We start from the raw sequence: 17910 nt of genomic DNA, 5'->3' as shown, positions 1-17910 counted from the left end.
GCACTTGGGGGTGGCCGTGTGTGTGTGTGTGTGTGTGTGTGTGTGTGTCTTAACTTCCTTCACACAGATTTCCCAGTGAGAAGCTTGTCTTTCTAGCCATTAAAGGCCAATGAGAAAAGACCTGACCTCTGTGGGCTGCTAAAGGCATAATTTAGCTTTTACAATGTTTTATTGCAATAAACAGTATTGGAGGTTGAAGGTTATAGTTTATCATATGATACAAGTGTCTGTTGTGGTTGAGTTCTGTCAGTTATTCATAAGAGATTACTTTGTATTTAAAACTTCAATAACCATAATGCATAGCCAGTCGATGACGTCGGGGGAACACACCTCTCACTGTGATTGGCTGATGCATTTAGCCCTCTGCTGCATGGCTGAAGGTGAAGTAGGTCCAAGTGTGTGAGTCAGAGTCACAGTCCTGTCTTCCACTCCAGCACCATGTCATCTAGTGGACTTTTAACCATGCGTGCTCAAATTTGTAAACGCCTGGTAAGTGAGGGTGTGTAAAGTAATTTGTCTGGGTTTGTCTGTATGTGTTTTGTCACCTAGCTATCTCTGTTATCATGCAGCCACATGCTACTGCTAGCTACTGTCTGTCTGGTTGTAAACACAAGGCCTGGGTAATAGCAGCTCAGCTAACCTTTTGCTGGCTGGGTAACGTTAGCGTCCTTGAACAAAATAAAGTAAGACAGTCAAAAACCACTAGATAACTGCTTTTAGTGAGGCTGCATTTTAGTATTCGTATCACAGGCTACGTATTTCTTAACGGTCCAACGTTACTGTTGGCTCCAGATCTTTTCTGAATCGTTAGGAGCCACTACTAACTAACTAACTTTTCAATTGGGCATGCACATTATTGTAATGAAATAATAACGTTTTAGTAAAATTACAACATACAGAATTGTTTTACTCTGCTCGTTACCGCCCACCGCCATGCTACTTTTGGTGGAGGAAGATTGTGGTAATAACAGAAGTTTAAAGTTGAAACTATTGAAATACGTATGAACCAGTGTTTATTTATAAGCGGTATAATACGCGTGTATTATACCGCTTATGATTATATATACGCCGCATTCGAATGCGAATATGTCTTGAAACATATTTTAGGAGAGATGTACCTGCTAAACAAGACCACAGTACATTGTAAGATTTTGAATGGTATTTGGCGTTACATTTCTTTACGAAAGAGAATGGAATGTATTTGGGTAGTATCAACGTTTAATTACCGACAACATTACATTACAGCAGCGGATTTCACTTATCAGCTCCTCCTCTCTGGTTGACTGTGCTAATCAGTGAAATCAGCTGCTGTAATGTTTGGTGGGAATGAAAACCAGCAGACTGAATGACACGGGGCTGGGCACCACTGGCTTAAAGGGAGCATTGCTGTGGATTGGCTATTGTACCTGCTTTGCCATCATAATGGCATAGCCAAAGGAAAATATTCTATGAGTTAGTGATGAGTGTCTCTTATAATTTACCCATAATAATGGTCAAAAACTGACTTGAAGACAGATGCAGGGATGAACAGGGGCTTGTTGGCAGACACTAGAGTAGATATGAGAACTCCCACATCCATGACATAATTTTAATGAAAATTTGCAGTTATCCATATAAACAAAGTCAGAATTTTGCATAGAATTGATGTCTTTCATCATGGCATGGCCAAACACATTGTACTGTGGCTGAAAAAGTACATGTAAACAGATCTTATGTATTCTCTGCCATTGCAGACTCACAAGTACCTGTCAAGGACCTACGCATCTCGCCCTTCTCTCAATGTAAGTACACTAACTGAAATTTCAGATTTTAGTCACTTACAACTTTGCAACTGTCTCTGGACTGTTCTCTCTAATATAAACTTTTGATGGGTGATCTCAGGAAGTCGTCATTGTCAGTGCAGTCCGCACTCCAATGGGGTCGTTCAGAGGGAGCCTGGCAGCGGTGCCAGCTACCAAACTGGGCTCCATCGCCATCAAGGGAGCCATCGACAAAGCAGGTATGGTTCAGACAATCCAGTGTATGGAGTGTTCCGAAATATTTTCACCATTCATTTGTACACTAGCATCCAGATTTTACTCCAGGCTGGGTCCTAAGTGGTTCACAAGTTCAGTTAGTCTTGAAATCTGCCTTGTATACCAAGCTCATCCTGAAATTAGACATGATGTCAATGTTTATTAGCGCTGAACAGAATATTTTATTCAGAATGATATTGCAAAGGCTGCAATATGCAATTAGATTTTTATAACAGATGCTATAAGTGAGTGAAGTAGTGAGAATTTGGAACATCTTTCAGACTCGTCCTTCCTTAAACCCAGAAATACTATTTAACAAAAGGGGTCATCAGGGGGAAGTCCAATGACACTAAAAGTGTTTGGAACCACATCAAAACTTAATGTAAACTTAAAATGAGTGGGTTTAGGTTACTTACCTTATTGTTTGCTTATACGAATCCTCTGGATGTAACATCTCTGTAGATCTGTGCAAGCATGGCAAAGCTAATACGCCGGATGTGGTAAATGACCTAAGTTTTCTTTCTCTCAGTTGCACATGTAGGATCTCTGCTACCACAGTATCTTAGACTTGGATGGGTCACTACATCACAGAAAAGCAAAGTGCATTTCGGTCAAGAGCTGTGTATGTCAGTGATTTGATGTAATACTGCTTGTGTCTAGGAATCCCTGCTGAGGAGGTGAAGGAAGTCTACATGGGCAATGTGCTCCAGGCAGGAGAAGGACAGGCCCCCACAAGACAAGCCTTGCTTGGAGCAGGTACGGTTAGCAGCAGAATGAAGATGCACACTCACACAGACTGGTTGATTTATTTTAATCCACATCATCAAAATTTTGGCATGACCCCAAAAAATAGTGATGTCCACAAACCATCTACAATGTTTTCTTGACAAATATGAAATAATTGACTCAGGGGTACAAATACTAGGACTGCCTCCATACTGCCTTGCTGCTAAGAAAAGCTGACGGTGAACAGTAGCTAGTTGGTTCTGCTTCTGTGTAAATCCACTATCTGAAGGCTCCTCACCGCTATATCATAAACATGGCCAAGGCTGCAAAATATAGAAACCAGCAGCTGGCACTTGTAGCTTGGCTGCACGGTGACACAAGCAAGGTTTATCTCCAGCAGCTTGGTGAGACCTTTTGCAGCCTACAATCAAAAGTACACCCAGTTTTTATATCCTTATTGACAGTAACAGTATCAGGGAAGTTGGCAAGCAATATGAGAATATGTCTTGAGCATTACTGCTATCTTTACCAGTTGTGTTTATAGAGCATAACAAATCACTGTAAAACAGATGCTGCATCCTTGATTGTCAAACCTGCAGTTTCCTTGTGCCAGACTGACACACACACTAAAGGAATATATGTTACTGTGTTGTCACTGTGATTTATGTTGTAAATGCAAACATGTCCCTTATTCTGTCTCCAGGCTTGACCCTCGGCACTCCAGCAACAACCATCAACAAAGTGTGTGCCTCCGGGATGAAATCCATCATGCTGGCAGCCCAGAGTCTGATGTGTGGACACCAGGTAGCATAAGTGTTAAATACACTGTAGCTCTCCTGCTGGAGAGAGCAAGGTCTGTTACCATGATGATGCAATGTATACACGCATATACGTATGTTCCTGACCACTGTTAGGTCAATCTTGCGTCTGAAAACGACAAAATATTGACACATATTGTATCGTTAGCAGTGAAATTGCTTTTGGGTGAGATGCATTAAAATCACAAATCTGATACAGAAAACTCATCAATCTACTGGTTGCTCCAAAGCTATATGAGGAGAGGCTAAAGTGGATTTGTCTTCGGATGGACTTTTACTTAAACATAAACCTGGCAATGTTGTAAGATGTCTTAATCAGATAACTGTGACAGCTGCGACCAAAAACCAAGCTTCGTTGACCATAAACTTGAAATCTGGTACAAATCAAGTCACCATAGAATTTACCTTGGGATGGAAACCACAGATCTTTCAGTACTTTGCTGAAGTAACCAAACTTCTAGTGTTATCAGAATCACTTTAATAACTAAATACAGTAAAAGTACAGACATTGACACAGAGACATTGACAACATAAGTTTGTAGCACAAGGACAACCGGACTTTGCATACAGCACAAAGGGGCAGTGCAAGACAAACTACAGACAGTTGGACTCTACCTGTCACTACAGCGTAGCGTACAGTGTGGCTGTTTGTGTGTGGCTTTAGGATGTGATGGTGGCAGGAGGCATGGAGAGCATGTCCAACGTACCTTATGTGATGACCAGAGAGACGCCAGCCTACGGAGGAGTGAGGATGGAAGACCTCATCGTCAAGGATGGCCTCACTGACGTCTACAACAAATTCCACATGGTAACTATCAACCATATATTACTGGAGATGCTGTTTGAATAATAATAATAAACTAAATCTATATATCACTTTTCAAAACACTGTTACAAAGTGTGTTTAACAATGTGAATGTGTGGTGGTCACATCACATTTTGTTGTGTCAGTCGGTGGCTTCAATCAGGAAACAACTCCTGGCACAATAAAAAGGTTAATTTAGGCTATATATTCATTTATTGGCTCTGGCACGCACGTCTAAATGCCAGATCAAAAATGTGTCTGGTGAACATTGGCCTTGAACCTAGGACAAACCTATGCTTTGCCAATCCAAGTGAACTCAGTGATACAGGAGTCAGGCTTATAGTGTTTATAGCTGCGTCATGCAATGGCACATGCGCCGTACAGTTTTTTGAAAACTGACCGACTTAAACACATAAACAACAAAGCAGTAAAAACAAGGCAATAAAGGTCAATAAAAAAAATCAAACTAGTCTATAAAATGAGTTTTAACAAGTGATATAAAAGACAATCCAGATTTCGCCAGCCTGAGCTAATAGTGCATGACTCCCAAACTTTTGGAGTGAGAAAATCATATAAAATCATAAAAATGCCTCATCATACATGTGCTTTTTCAGGAGTGGTTTAAATGATACCACAGGCCGTATGCAATTGCAAATATAGCCTATAAATATAGTGTCTGTATTAGCAATAGGTGTATCATTGCAACTCATTAATATGCAGTTGCCAAAAAAATTAAGTGTGGAACACGAATGCAAAACATGTCTAATGCCATTTTTTTATTTCTTTTTTTGCATTTAAAAATCTGCAAATTTCAAGCAGTGTGTGTTTACAGGGCATGAGTCAGAAGTGTTTTTTTGATTTCTTCTTATACTTGTTTCAAATGTTCCACTCTTTTTCGGGTCAACTTGTGATGTAACTGAGGATCATTTTCTATCTGTGTTTGCTGTCCCATTTGCTTTACGGTCTGTAACAGGGAAACTGTGCAGAGAACACGGCCAAGAACAGCAGCATCACCAGGGAGGAGCAGGACGCCTACGCCATCGGCTCCTACAGCCGCAGCAAAGCAGCGTACGAGTCCGGCGTGCTGGCCAAAGAGATCGTACCAGTTAGCATTCCCCAGAGAGGTAAAGGAAGACGGCGACAACATGCTAATGACAGTGGTCAAACACATGGTGCAGCATAACTGATATTGAGTCGGTCCTGTAGGCAAACCTGATGTGGTGGTGTCCGAGGACGAGGAGTGGAGGCGTGTCGACTTCAGCAAAGTCCCCAAACTGAAGGCTGTTTTCCAGAGAGAGAATGGTAATTATGCAGCTGAAGAAGTATGGGGTGGTGTGTATGGGGTGGGTTCCAGTGATTTTACTTTGAATTAGAAAGGGGTATATGATGGCCCTATTTGTATTTATCTAACTCTAAAAATGATTATCCTTTGCTGCTCATTCACTCTGAAATTGAATCAAATGTGTCTTTTGACAGATGTTCTTGTCGATATGAAAACATAATACAAGTGCAATAGAAAAAACCCCAGCATGGCACATTTGCATGAGTCTGACCCGCATGCTTCAGAAAGGGACCTCTGTTTGGATGTTCCCTTAATTCTGATAGGTCATTTGCATTCTAGGCACAGTGACGGCAGCCAATGCCAGCACACTGAACGACGGGGCCGCTGCTGTCGTTTTAATGACGGCCGATGCTGCAAAGAGACTCAACGTCACTCCACTGGCCAGGATTGTCTGTAAGGTGCCCACACACATACACATGCCTTATGTTTGCATATATGTACAGTACACAGTTGCATACGTGCACATGCCCACGCACATGCAGCCCAGACTGTACACATGGACTGATGGCTCTCACACAGTATAGTCCTACTGTCTCCCATGAAACTAATTTATTTACACTGATGCAATGCTATTGGGACTGCTGAAAATTAAACTGCAACGCTGAGTGGGATTCATTAAAAGTGGAGTAAACAAGCTCTGTAACATTATTATGAATGCCTGTCTGTATTTTTAATATGAGAAAACAGGTGCTCGTTTGCATTTTTGCAGGTTACTTGCTCCCACATCACTGCTGTACATTTTTAAGAATCACAATGATTTTTCTGTGATTGAAATGTATTTTGTTGTATTTTCCCCCTAGCATTTGCTGACGCTGCGGTCGCACCCATTGATTTTCCCATTGCTCCTGCATTTGCTGTACCAAAGGTGAGTATGTGAGGGTGTAATCAGGAACTATTGCAGACTATTTTTAAGGTCCAGCATAGTTCATCTTTAATTGGTCATGCACCAGTTCCGTATTTGGTCAAATATGGAACTGGTGGCACTACATGGTCTGGCTCATGTAGTTTGTACTACTAACCCACAAACAGAAATGCCATGGGGAAAAAAATGAAATGTGGAGCTGCTACAGTATATGATGCTTCGCTGTATGTTCCTGGAAAAAGTTTGGTTATCGTAAAATAAAATGTGCACAAAATCAGAACATATAATCATAACTTTGTAATCTGGTTTAATAAATGTAAACATGTTTAATGAAATGTCTTAGAAATGTTGATCAAAGATCTATGTTGCCCCACACTCTGTACGACTGTTAGTACGTCAAAACACACTCTGTGTGTGTGTGTCTGTCAGGTGCTGGAGGCAGGCGGGGTGAAGAAGGAGGATGTAGCCATGTGGGAGATCAACGAGGCCTTCAGCGTGGTGGTGCTGGCCAACATGAAGATGCTGGACATCGACCCCACCAAGGTCAACGTCAACGGGGGCGCTGTCTCACTGGGACACCCCATCGGGTAAGCAGCCGGGTGGGACGGATATAGACTGGCTGCCCATTTTTCATTAAAGAGCAGGGATGTGATCAGGAACGCAGGGAAAAGAAAGAAAACGGTCTAGAAAATGTGAAATCCCCAAAAAAGAAGATAAATCACATCCCTGGTAGAAGACTAATCCATATACACTCACCGGCCACTTCATTAGGTACACCTTACTAATACTGGGTAGGTATCAGCTTTCAGCTCAGTGTCAACCGGCTACCAAAGTGACATCTGCCTCAAGGTTGGACGTGTTGCATTCTGAGATGCTTTTCTGCTCACCACAGTTGTAAAGAGGTTATCTGAGTTACTGTTGCCTTTCTATCAGCTCGAACCAGTCTGGCCATTCTCCTCTGACCTCTCTCATCAACAAGGCATTTTCGCCCAGAGAACTGCCGCTCACTGGATATTTTCTCTTTTTCAGACCATTCTCTGTAAACCCTAGAGATGGTTGTGCGTGAAAATCCCAGTAGATCAGCAGTTTCTGAATTACTCAAACCAGCCCGTCTGGCACCAACAACCATGCCACGTTCAAAGTCACTTAAATCACCTTTCTTCCCCATTCTGATGCTTGGTTTGAACTTCAGCAGATCGTCTTGACCATGTCTACATGCCTAAATGCATTGAGTTGCTGCCACGTGATTGGCTGATTAGATATTTGTGTTAACAAGCAGTTGAACAGATGTACCTAATGAAGTGGCCGGTGAGTGTATATCATGTCCATTTGTCTCCATCTTTGGTGCTCAGCGCTCATTGCTGTGGTGTTTCTGCACTGCACTTGCCAGAGATCCAATCAAACAGTGTGTCCAGTACTGTGATGTCTTTTTCCTTGGATTTTCTGTTGATGCACTTTGAGTTTCTGTAGGTGGCGCTCTTTTCTCTGTCTGTTTAGCCATAGTGCCATGCTAACTACTGCGTCCCAAAGCTTTTCTCTACTCCTCCTTTCCTCCCTTCCCTCACTACCACTCCTCTCCTACCAGGAAGTAACTTGGAGGAGACAAGGGGAGGAGTGGGGCATGCGCTGTTTGTCCAAAAATGCTTCCCCCCCTACCTTTTCTTTTCTTTTCCGTGACCTAGAAATTGATTTTTGGATTGCCATTTTGGAGACTGTCCCAATATTGTAGGGGACAAAAGAAGCTGCTTAAAATCCTCAGACAAAGGATCAACCACGGATCCACAAGTAGTATCCTCTTCCAGGAAGTTTATATTTATGGGAAAATTCTTACTTGACACCGGGTGTTTAGAACGGCAAATGTAAAAGCAAATAAGAGTAGCAAAATTGAGTTTATATGAAAATGTCATGGATTATTACTTTAACTTATAATTTTTCTTTTTTCCTTTTCTCTCAGCATGTCCGGGACGAGAATTGTGGGTCACATGGTGCACAACCTGAAGTCAGGCCAATATGGGCTGGCAGGTATCTGCAATGGAGGCGGTGGAGCCTCCTCTATTCTCATCCAGAAGCTGTGAGAAACTGTAAGAAACTTGACAGGAACCTTCTCCCTCCCTGTTAACACTGATTGTTTAACTGTGTGAACTCCCTGTTCGATGTAACTAGTTAAGATTTCCATTCACTCCCTTTTTAAAATATGAAGACTGCATCTGTTACGACTGCATTACCAGCGGCCTTACCCAAGAGCAAACTCACTGTACATGACATTATATTATGACTCCAGTGTTCAAGACACTCCTTTGTTTGGTGAACTTTTGGTGCAAAAAAAAGAATAAATATTTAACTTTGCGTTGAAAAGGTTGAATAAATAGTTTCTATGAAATCAGTTTTGTGTTATTGGTCTTTTTTTGCTTGAATAGTTGATAAGGGTTTGACTTTGATTCATTAAAAAAGTTTGAGTTTCCAGGAAGGTATATGTCTTTTGTCATATGACTTTTTTATGTTTTTAATCATCAATTGTTAAAAATATTAATGACCATTATTGTAGAGTTGGCACTGTAATTTTCAACTTGGCCACTGGATGCTGCAATTTCCATTCTTTGTACATGGATATCTGTACACATCCTTGTCAGTGTTGCAGTGTGTAATGTGACTGGAGGAGTTTAGTTGTGTTGTGTTAGTATGGCCTTCACACCACAGAGGGGCAAAAGGCTTAACAGGCTTATAGGTTGCTTATAGTTATAGGTGCTTGATTTAAACTTGTTATGGTGAAGAAGTTGTAGTTGGCCTGTTAACACCTTTTCAAAGATAGTTTTTGTGTAATGTACCATGAGGCTGAAAGTGCAACATTCTCTAGATCTGTATATAATTATGTTTATTTTTTTAATGACTTCCATAGCTTCCCATCAGTACAAGCAGTCAGGTTCCAACAGAGAAGCAGGTGCATACTGTATAGATAAGCAACTTTTCTTGCTACTTAGTTTTTTTTATATACTTTCTATATACCAGTATATGTCCTAAAGAGACCTGATCCCAAAATTTCTACTTTTAATTTTTAGTAATATGTTAAACTGGCTACAAAGGAAAACCAATGTTCAGTTAACGTCAGTCAAGTGGGCAGTGTGTGCTTCACTGCATGCCCCTTGGCTTTCATTCCCTCCTTCTCCCTCCAGTTAACGCAGTCATATGTCATGTTAAATATTGACAGTCTCAAAGTTCTCAGACCATCAACATTTTGTGCCGAAGCCTGTTTGCGCATTTGTTGCCTGGTGGAGACGTTAACTTGGTTACTGATTAAACACTCGAGAAGCTTCACTATAGGAAGACTGACAATGCCGTACGCAATGTAAGAGCCAAATCTGTTTTAAGTCTTTTATTCTATAGAGAACACCCTGTTTGAATGATTTCTTTTCCATTAGGACGTCAAACAAGCGGTGACCAATTGCTGCGTGCCCACAGGCGAATGCCCCTCCTCTCGCTCACATTGCACTGTGGTCATTATAGGAGTGGCAGCAGTATTGCTGGAAAGCATTATTACCTGTTATTACCTAACATGTTCTCTACCTTGAGAATTTCCAATTGTGCAAAAAATTGCCAATGAACAGTGTGTTGCCATTTTTTTTCAAACGATAGAAGATAATAGAATTTCAAAAAAATCTTCAGACTATAATTTCTATCTTACAAAGCAGGTTCATCGATGGCAATTAGAAACTACAGTTGTTTTCCCCTTGATTCCTGAAAAGTTCCTGATTTAGAGATGCAAGTTTTCATCCAGCAACATGAGATGTAAAAAGCAGGTTCTGATTCTTATGGATGCTTGAAGGGTGGCCAACGAATCTTTGTAACGGAACAAAACGCTTTGTGAAATCAATCTCAGAGACAGACTGGTTTGCTCGGGAATGTCATCTGTACACAATGTAACACAATATACCTAGACAATGCACAGGTAGATACACAGGGCTGTGCGGCCTATTAAATCCTCCAAGATAGCGCACCGCTGAAGTGAACGCATAATTGGCTTCTCTTATCACAAATCAATGGATGGGCACTGCTGGGTGAACAGGGCCCTGTGCACGTCGGTTTCATCTTATTCACCTTCATCGCAAAGAGCGGCTGCGGAGAAAAGATGCTGAATGTCAGTCCTGGCCTGCATCAATGCCGGCTGTTTGCTCATGTCATTTCAAGTGTTGGCACAGATCAAGTGGCGCACAACGGGCTGGCTTGTGCACACACAGGAAAAGGTGTGGTCATGGCTGTTGATTACCTGGAATAGTGGAAGAATGGACTGAGCCAGAGAAAGAGAAGGAGGGAGAGGAAGGATAGACACAGTCAGACTGGTGAAGGAATTTGTGTGATTCTCAAGGTAGGGGAGAAAAATGGTTAAATGTCTTTTGCAAACTGTAAGTAAAGCAACTTAGATTGTGGGTGAGCCTTTTTGGTGTTGTGTGTTTTGAAAAGTAGCACAGTTCTTCAATTTGTAGCTTGTTCGTAACAAAAGAGGAAATTCTCACCATGTTGGTAGTTTCATGTCAAATATTCTCAGAGCCAAACTTCTGGCTAACAAATGTTCAGTGACGAGACTTAGTTTCACTTGAGTTTCATGAATTGATATGGCTTTCATGTATACTGTAGTGAAGTCACACAGTGTGTCACGTACTGTATGGTCAGTTGTTCATTAGTTTTCAATTAATAGCTTGTACAACCTTTTCCAGGTGTGGCAGCCTCCTTCTCGGAGCAGTGTAGACGGTTTCAGTATGAGTAATAATCAGGTAAATGTAGTTTCACATCTATTCAGCAACATATTCAGATGTTTTTCTCTTTGTACAGTTCACTCTTGATCTCATGTTGGCATTTTCACAACACTCTTTATTTGTTCATAATGACTGATGATGATTTGCAATATAATGCCATTTGAAAAATCACAAAGAACCAAATCATGTTTAACTTATTTACTGTCAATGTTACTTAATTAGAAACAGCAAATAATGTCTTATTTCTTTTCTCTTTACCTCTAGGCAGATGGTCCCCAGTATGTCAACCGAGGGTTTCAGTATGAGGAAGGAAGACCTCCCCCATATTCCCCGCAAGGGGGAGGGATGTACCCCACCCTCCCACAAGCCCCCCCACCCTATGATGACTCCCCGTTCACCCCCAAAACCATCAACACCCACCACACTGTGACCCCTGGAACACCGCATAACACAGGACAGAGGAAAGGTACAGTACGGTAATATTTATATAGCTGCAACATCAATAGCACTGTATGTATAGTGTTTTATCATAAGGCATTATGAATCAGAGAACAAAAAACATTAATTTATGTGTGGAAAGTGGAAAGATTATTATGGAATTATGGAAAATTATGGAAATTCAGAATTTTAAACGACAGAAATGTAGCACACACACCTCTTGTGTCATTAGAGCTTAATTGTGTCAGGTCGATATACTGTTTGTGTAACATGTAATACTCTATATACTATATTTCTTCAAAAGGATATTACCACAATGCATCTGGAAGTGCCCTTTATTTTGTATTATTCAAGTTTGGTTATTATAATTCAGCTATAATGCTCTCATATGTTTACAATTCAACAACCTTTTCCTCTACAATATTTTTGGTCTTTAGTCATATCTGTAGTTGTCGAGCCTGTTCTTTGTATGTTTGAGAATATGTAAATTTTAGAGAAGTTGCTATTTGCATGTTTCAAATTTGCCAGTTAACCACAACCATTCAAAATCTCTGGTCATCCAGACAGAACTGATGTAATCCAGTCGCATCAATGACTCCTCTATGCTTTTTTGTTTCTGCCGTCTTGCAGGGGTAAAGAAAAGCCGCTGTACATGTATAGTGTGTGCATCTGCCTGCGTCTTAGTCGTCCTCGCAATAGTCGCGCTCTTGCTCTGGTACTTCCGTAAGTTCATCTTCAAAGGTCTTTTTTCTGTTGTTGTTGTTGTTGTTTGAAATGATGTTGGTGACATCACAGGAAGTCAGTTTGATGATCAACCACGCTTGTGATGACAGAAATATGTTTGTAGGTTTCAAATTGGATGCCTGTGTGTGTGTGCTCCCGTGTGTGTGTGTGTGTGCGCTTGTGTGTGTGCGCTGGTGTGTGCGCGTTTGCAGTATCCTACCAGTGTTTACTGGGGAAGTCATGTGGAAGTGGCGGGGCTTGTCTGAGCGCCTCCCAGTGGTGCGATGGTGTCAAAGACTGTTCACAAGGACAGGACGAATCCCAGTGCTGTAAGACAGTCACCCCCCCCACCCACCCACCCACCCCCACACACCCCCACACACCCCCACCCACCCCCACACACCCCCACACACCCCCACACACCCCCACACACCCCCACACACACATACATCATATTATTCATCAAGAGTGGAAACCTTCTACATGCATTGGGTGAAGTACAGATGGAAACTGTCACACTGCTCTCTCTGGCTTACAGTTCGACTCCACGGGACCAACTTCGTGCTGCAGAGTTACTCGTCAGCCAGTCAGAAGTGGAAGCCCGTATGTGCGGAGGACTGGGACGATGACTATGGGAAGGCTACCTGTGAGCAGATAGGCTACAAGAGGTGCGTCTGGGTCCCTGGCAGTGCTGATGAAACATTCGTCACTGTTATCCCCCCTATGAGTCTTTTCTGATGATAAAAGATATTACTCGACATACATGATCCATAATTTGGTTACTTTTTCAGTGGCACATACACATGGGTTTTTGAAGGCCGATACTGATATTTTTGTATTGAAGCTGCCGATAGCAGATATTTTGTGCCAATATTCAATATCTTCAAATTTTTCAAAGATTCAATGTTTCCCTGAGAAATGTAGTCTTGTCAGGGTGGAAAAGCCTCTGAAACAGCATTTAGCCCATCATGTGACACTAAGTGGACTTACAAGAGGACTGAGCTCTCTTTTCTGCTCCACAAGCATGGATGAGATCTCAGACTCATTTGTTGTTCACCCCACATCTCCTTTAAAACTCAGATGTGTGGTCACAGGACATTGCAGCTGTGTATGTATGGCAAACCTCAAGCTAAAAAGGCGTAAAGCAAAACGCGAAGCGGACTGGGGCCGCTTTGTTTTGACATGAATAGCACGAATCAATCGGACCATGAAGTGGACCACAAATGTACTGAACTCAGACCACCTCCTGGGGGGGTCTGAGTTAGGTTCGTTTTAGAGGGTCTGAGATCATTTGGTATGTTCACATATGCACAAAAAATTGCTGAATCATTGGACTGAGTCCACTTGAGAGGCTGAAACGAACAGTTATTAAATTAATAAATAAAATGTGCAAAGAAAATAAAATTTCATGTCATATCGGCGGTGGACGACACTGACTGGCCGATATCCGATATTTAATAAAAGGCCAATATCGGCCCAGCATATTGGTCTAACCCTACTGACCACATCTTTGTCCTTGTGTCTGTTCCACAGAGAGCAGTATGAGTCCTCCACCCAGACTAGCGCAGGCTCCTTGGCTTCCGAGGGCTACATGAAGCTGAAGCCTGGATATAAACCTGGAACATTCATACAGTCACAGCTCACCCAGAGGTGCAGTAATGCAACCCAATACTGGATGATAGTTACATTTTGCACAGTACAAGAGTGGTGAAATTGAATTGCTGCTGGAAGCTGCATCAGTCCAGTTCCACTCTGTTTATGAAGTTGAAATGAAGTTCAATATTTTGGCTCAGATTCACTCCCTTTAAATAGATTTTTGTGTTGCTTTCCTTCGCAGCAAAAGTTGTTCAACCAATGCTGTCAGCCTGCGTTGTATTGGTAAGATGTTTTAACTGAGGCATAACTGCAATGCTAGAATATGTATGAACACATGTGATCTGTGCGGACCTGTTAGGACAATTGGATTTATCCACTTAGAAAACTTTACTTGAATTGAAGTAAAGCTACTTAAGCTACATTTATACCACTGCAATCCTTGTGTCAGCTTTCTTTACAAGTCCATGTTATACTTTTGTTATTTGTGAAATTGCAGTGGAACAGTGTGTCAGTTTATTGGAAATAAAAAAAAAAAGATTGTATTTTTTACTTATTTTGCAGCACAACAAAGTGTGCAAAACATCAAAATAAAAATTTGAAAAATAAGTCTCCCTGGCCATTGCCAGTTGTTTTAGCAGAAAACATGTAAGGAAAGTTACTGGCATAATATTCCTGTTTGTTTGACCCATGTCAGTTTGATGACACACTGTTTGATCCCCTCCTCAGCGTGCGGACGGAGCGAGGCGGCTCCCCTCACTCGTATCGTGGGGGGGACGGCGGCGGCGAGTGGGGCCTGGCCGTGGCAGGTCAGTCTCCAGATTCGAGGCAAGCACATTTGTGGAGGCTCCATCATCAGCCCCGACTGGATCCTATCTGCCGCACACTGCTTTGATAAGTGAGACTCTTTACACCATTTACGGCCCTAGGCATTTGCACTACTTGCTCAAATTTGAAGATTATTGTCTTTTCATAGATACGCAGGGCAGGATTAGAGGTTTGTTTTCCTCATGTGTGACTCTTTCTCCTGTCTGTCTGTTGTCCATCGTAGGCAATCCGATCTTAACATTTGGAAGGTATACTCAGGCTCTGTGAGCTTGTCTTCAATGAGCTACCACCAGTATGGCAAGCCAGTCAGGAGAATCATCGTTCATGAAAAATATGACACGGAAACTAATGACAATGACATTGCTCTCCTGAGGCTCAACACGCCTCTGACATTTTCACGTAAGCACTCGCCAATCACATGCATTAATCATAATTGTGGCCACTGTAGGTGACATTTTTTTTTTTTACCGCAGCCGGGGGGAGGGGGTAATATTCTGAGATTCAAGTCAGAAATTTGCGACCTACAATGGCCCTAATACTTTTCTGTGCATTTCTGTAGCCATAATGGCGATATTTTTCCAAGCTCACATGATTGTTTATGCCACAGGAACAGTAAGGCCAGTGTGTCTGCCCAATGTCGGCGTGGACCTCTATCCTGAGCGCCAAGCCTGGATCACTGGATGGGGAACCTTGTACTCACAAGGTCAGTCTAGTAGGAAGAGGGGGTTCCCATGCATGATTTCTAAATGAAACCTGTATTTTTGCAGCCCTGAAGGTGCCTAGTAAACAAATCTGGATGTTCGAAAGAATGTTCGAAGGGGTTCGTTTGGCAGCCGTTTTGATTTTTGTCATATGCACAATATCACGACAGGTAAAAATCGTCTTTTGAGCCATATATTGTACAGAGACTCATAAACCCACTTTTTTTTGCGTAATTTAAGCATGAGGAATCGACTGAAATGGCTTTTTATTGCAAAATTCGGCCAAAAGAATATTTGCAAAGGTTACATGCATAGTTGTGTGCAGTGTGTATTATTTGTTCAAATGGTTGCCGGGGTTCACCTGCATTTTAGTGCTGAAAATGTAAGTGAGAGAACGCTTGACTGAGCTAACCGTGGATGTATAGCCTAATTATTAATTTCTCTCAGGACCATCCCCTGACAACCTGATGCAGGCCCAGGTGACCATTTACAGCAGAGACACATGTAACAGAAAGGAAGTGTTAGATGGAGAAGTCACTGACTCCATGCTCTGTGCTGGCAAACTGCAGGGAGGAGTGGACACATGTCAGGTTAGTTTCCCCTTCGTTCTCTCTCTCCTTCACACACACATACTGTACACACACACACTGAGATGTTACATTGCTCGTGTTTGCTGTAGGGTGACAGTGGAGGACCCCTGGTGGCCAAGGTGGGAGAGCTATGGTGGCTGGCAGGGGACACTAGCTGGGGTATCGGATGTGCTGCGAAGAACAAGCTGGGAGTCTACGGCAATGTAACCTACTTAATTGACTGGGTATACGAACAAATGCAGGTACAGTATGTATTAATGATAATTAATGATAAATACTAAAACTTGAAGCATGATTTAAAGGTCCCATATCGTGTAAAACAGGATTTCCCTTGCCTCTTTGATCATAAAGGAGTTGGATGTGCTATCTAAACAATGTGAAAGTATCAAAATGCACGGTCGCCAACTAAATCCACACAATCCATATTAGAAAAGCGAGCCTCTAAACGAGCCGTTTGAACTTCCGTAACTTTGTGGCATCACAAAGGTTCGCTCATTATCATTTTTGTAAGAAATAATAGGCTAACAAAGTCTTGTTTTCCCTACCTGTAGCTGCCGGGCTGCGGTGTCTCACATTTCACTCTTGAAACGGTTAGCCAATCAGAACAGAGGGTCGTTATTAATATTAATGAGCCTTAAAGGCACAGCAACAGAAACAGCCTGTTCTTGTTAAGGCTCAGAGACATGGAAAGTGTAAAAATGGATTGAGAGTGTTTCTGGTACATGACACCACACAAACAGCTTTGAATGGACCTCAAGGCAGAAAATAAAATACTGGAAAGTGTAGAATATGGGACCTTTAATTCTACTACACAAATCTAATTGGAATTTTCCGAATACACTGCTGTTTTCTTTTACAGTTAAAAGTTACATTAGTTATAGTGGGTTTTTTTCCCAGATAGTTCTGCACTTAATATACTCATTAATGGGGGTAATATAGAGAATAAGTCACAACAACTGACCCCATAAGGAGTCTGGTAGGAATGAGTGACATGTAGGTGAATTCAGTTTTAAGATATATATTCCAGTTCATATGTTCATAAGAAGACAAATGATATCCTCTGTTTTTATCCTAACAGAGGGAGTGATGGAGACGTCAACGAAGACAAGCCTCTGTCCCTAATCAACTGTCCTCACTATAACACACACTTTGCACTTTGAATTCTGAAGTTCTGACGGAACTTTTTGAAAACAGCAAATCCTATACGACTCATTGATCAGAAGGATTTGCAGGAAATGCGCAAAAAATTCTCTCACATAATGTTGGATTTATCACTTATTTTTATATGCCAGTTATTAGTGCACCTTGACTTTGTATTTGAACAAAATAAAGGTATTTATTTGTTGAAATAAGACTAATAGTTTATGTGCTAAATGTGATTTGAACAATAAGCAACTTTTTCCCGGTCCGTCCCCAAGGAGGTTTTATAGTAGAATTCTGTCCTGGGAAAAATCCTCTGGAGCACAGGAAGTGATGCGTTATACATTTCTGGCAGCAGCAACAGCCCATGGCAACAGCAGTTTGTTTGGAATAAACAGAAGAACCGGGTAGTAAGCATGAGCAGCGATAGCTACCATGGCTGAACAGACAAAGAAGAGAGTGCCACCTACAGAAACTCAAACTGCATCAAACAGAAAATAAGGAAAAAGACGTCACAGTACTGGACACACTGTTTGATTGACAGGTGATCTCTGGGAAGTGCAGTGCAGAAACACCACAGC

General features: G+C 41.8%; 2 protein-coding genes across 2 annotated transcripts; both read left to right on the top strand.

Annotated features, from left to right (window-relative positions):
- The first annotated feature begins 349 nt into the window (after positions 1 to 349).
- Positions 350 to 8951, top strand: acat1 (acetyl-CoA acetyltransferase 1). Its single transcript, XM_071898338.2, has 12 exons — positions 350 to 489; positions 1734 to 1781; positions 1882 to 1999; positions 2676 to 2771; positions 3445 to 3545; positions 4224 to 4367; positions 5338 to 5488; positions 5571 to 5666; positions 5986 to 6099; positions 6507 to 6571; positions 6998 to 7155; positions 8523 to 8951. The coding sequence occupies exons 1-12, from the start codon at positions 439 to 441 to the stop codon at positions 8641 to 8643; spliced, it is 1263 nt and encodes a 420-aa protein (XP_071754439.2). The 5' UTR covers positions 350 to 438; the 3' UTR covers positions 8644 to 8951.
- A 1940-nt stretch (positions 8952 to 10891) lies between these two features.
- Positions 10892 to 17460, top strand: tmprss2 (transmembrane serine protease 2). Its single transcript, XM_071898384.2, has 14 exons — positions 10892 to 10928; positions 11278 to 11334; positions 11581 to 11782; positions 12385 to 12477; positions 12690 to 12806; positions 13016 to 13145; positions 14011 to 14127; positions 14315 to 14355; positions 14800 to 14968; positions 15122 to 15297; positions 15506 to 15601; positions 16047 to 16189; positions 16279 to 16431; positions 17268 to 17460. Exons 2-14 carry the CDS (start codon positions 11320 to 11322, stop codon positions 17274 to 17276), a joined length of 1461 nt encoding a protein of 486 aa, XP_071754485.1. The 5' UTR covers positions 10892 to 10928; positions 11278 to 11319; the 3' UTR covers positions 17277 to 17460.
- Positions 17461 to 17910: the final 450 nt, after the last annotated feature.

This window comes from Centroberyx gerrardi, chromosome 11 (assembly GCF_048128805.1).
Source record: "Centroberyx gerrardi isolate f3 chromosome 11, fCenGer3.hap1.cur.20231027, whole genome shotgun sequence".
In the NCBI taxonomy this organism is placed as follows: domain Eukaryota; kingdom Metazoa; phylum Chordata; class Actinopteri; order Beryciformes; family Berycidae; genus Centroberyx; species Centroberyx gerrardi.
Note: the sequence above shows the minus strand (reverse complement) of the source record. Positions and strands in the feature narration are given on the sequence as shown.

What these genes read in the sequence shown, in the direction of transcription:
- acat1 (XM_071898338.2), top strand. Translation starts at nt 439, where the DNA reads ATGTCATCTAGTGGACTTTTAACCATGCGTGCTCAAATTTGTAAACGC. An exon ending in AGTTAGCATTCCCCAGAGAG is followed by an intron (nt 5,489 to 5,570) that starts GTAAAGGAAGAC and finishes TCGGTCCTGTAG; the next exon opens with GCAAACCTGATGTGGTGGTG. An exon ending in TCACTGGGACACCCCATCGG is followed by an intron (nt 7,156 to 8,522) that starts GTAAGCAGCCGG and finishes CTTTTCTCTCAG; the next exon opens with CATGTCCGGGACGAGAATTG.
- tmprss2 (XM_071898384.2), top strand. An exon ending in TAACACAGGACAGAGGAAAG is followed by an intron (nt 11,783 to 12,384) that starts GTACAGTACGGT and finishes GCCGTCTTGCAG; the next exon opens with GGGTAAAGAAAAGCCGCTGT. An exon ending in GCCGCACACTGCTTTGATAA is followed by an intron (nt 14,969 to 15,121) that starts GTGAGACTCTTT and finishes TGTCCATCGTAG; the next exon opens with GCAATCCGATCTTAACATTT.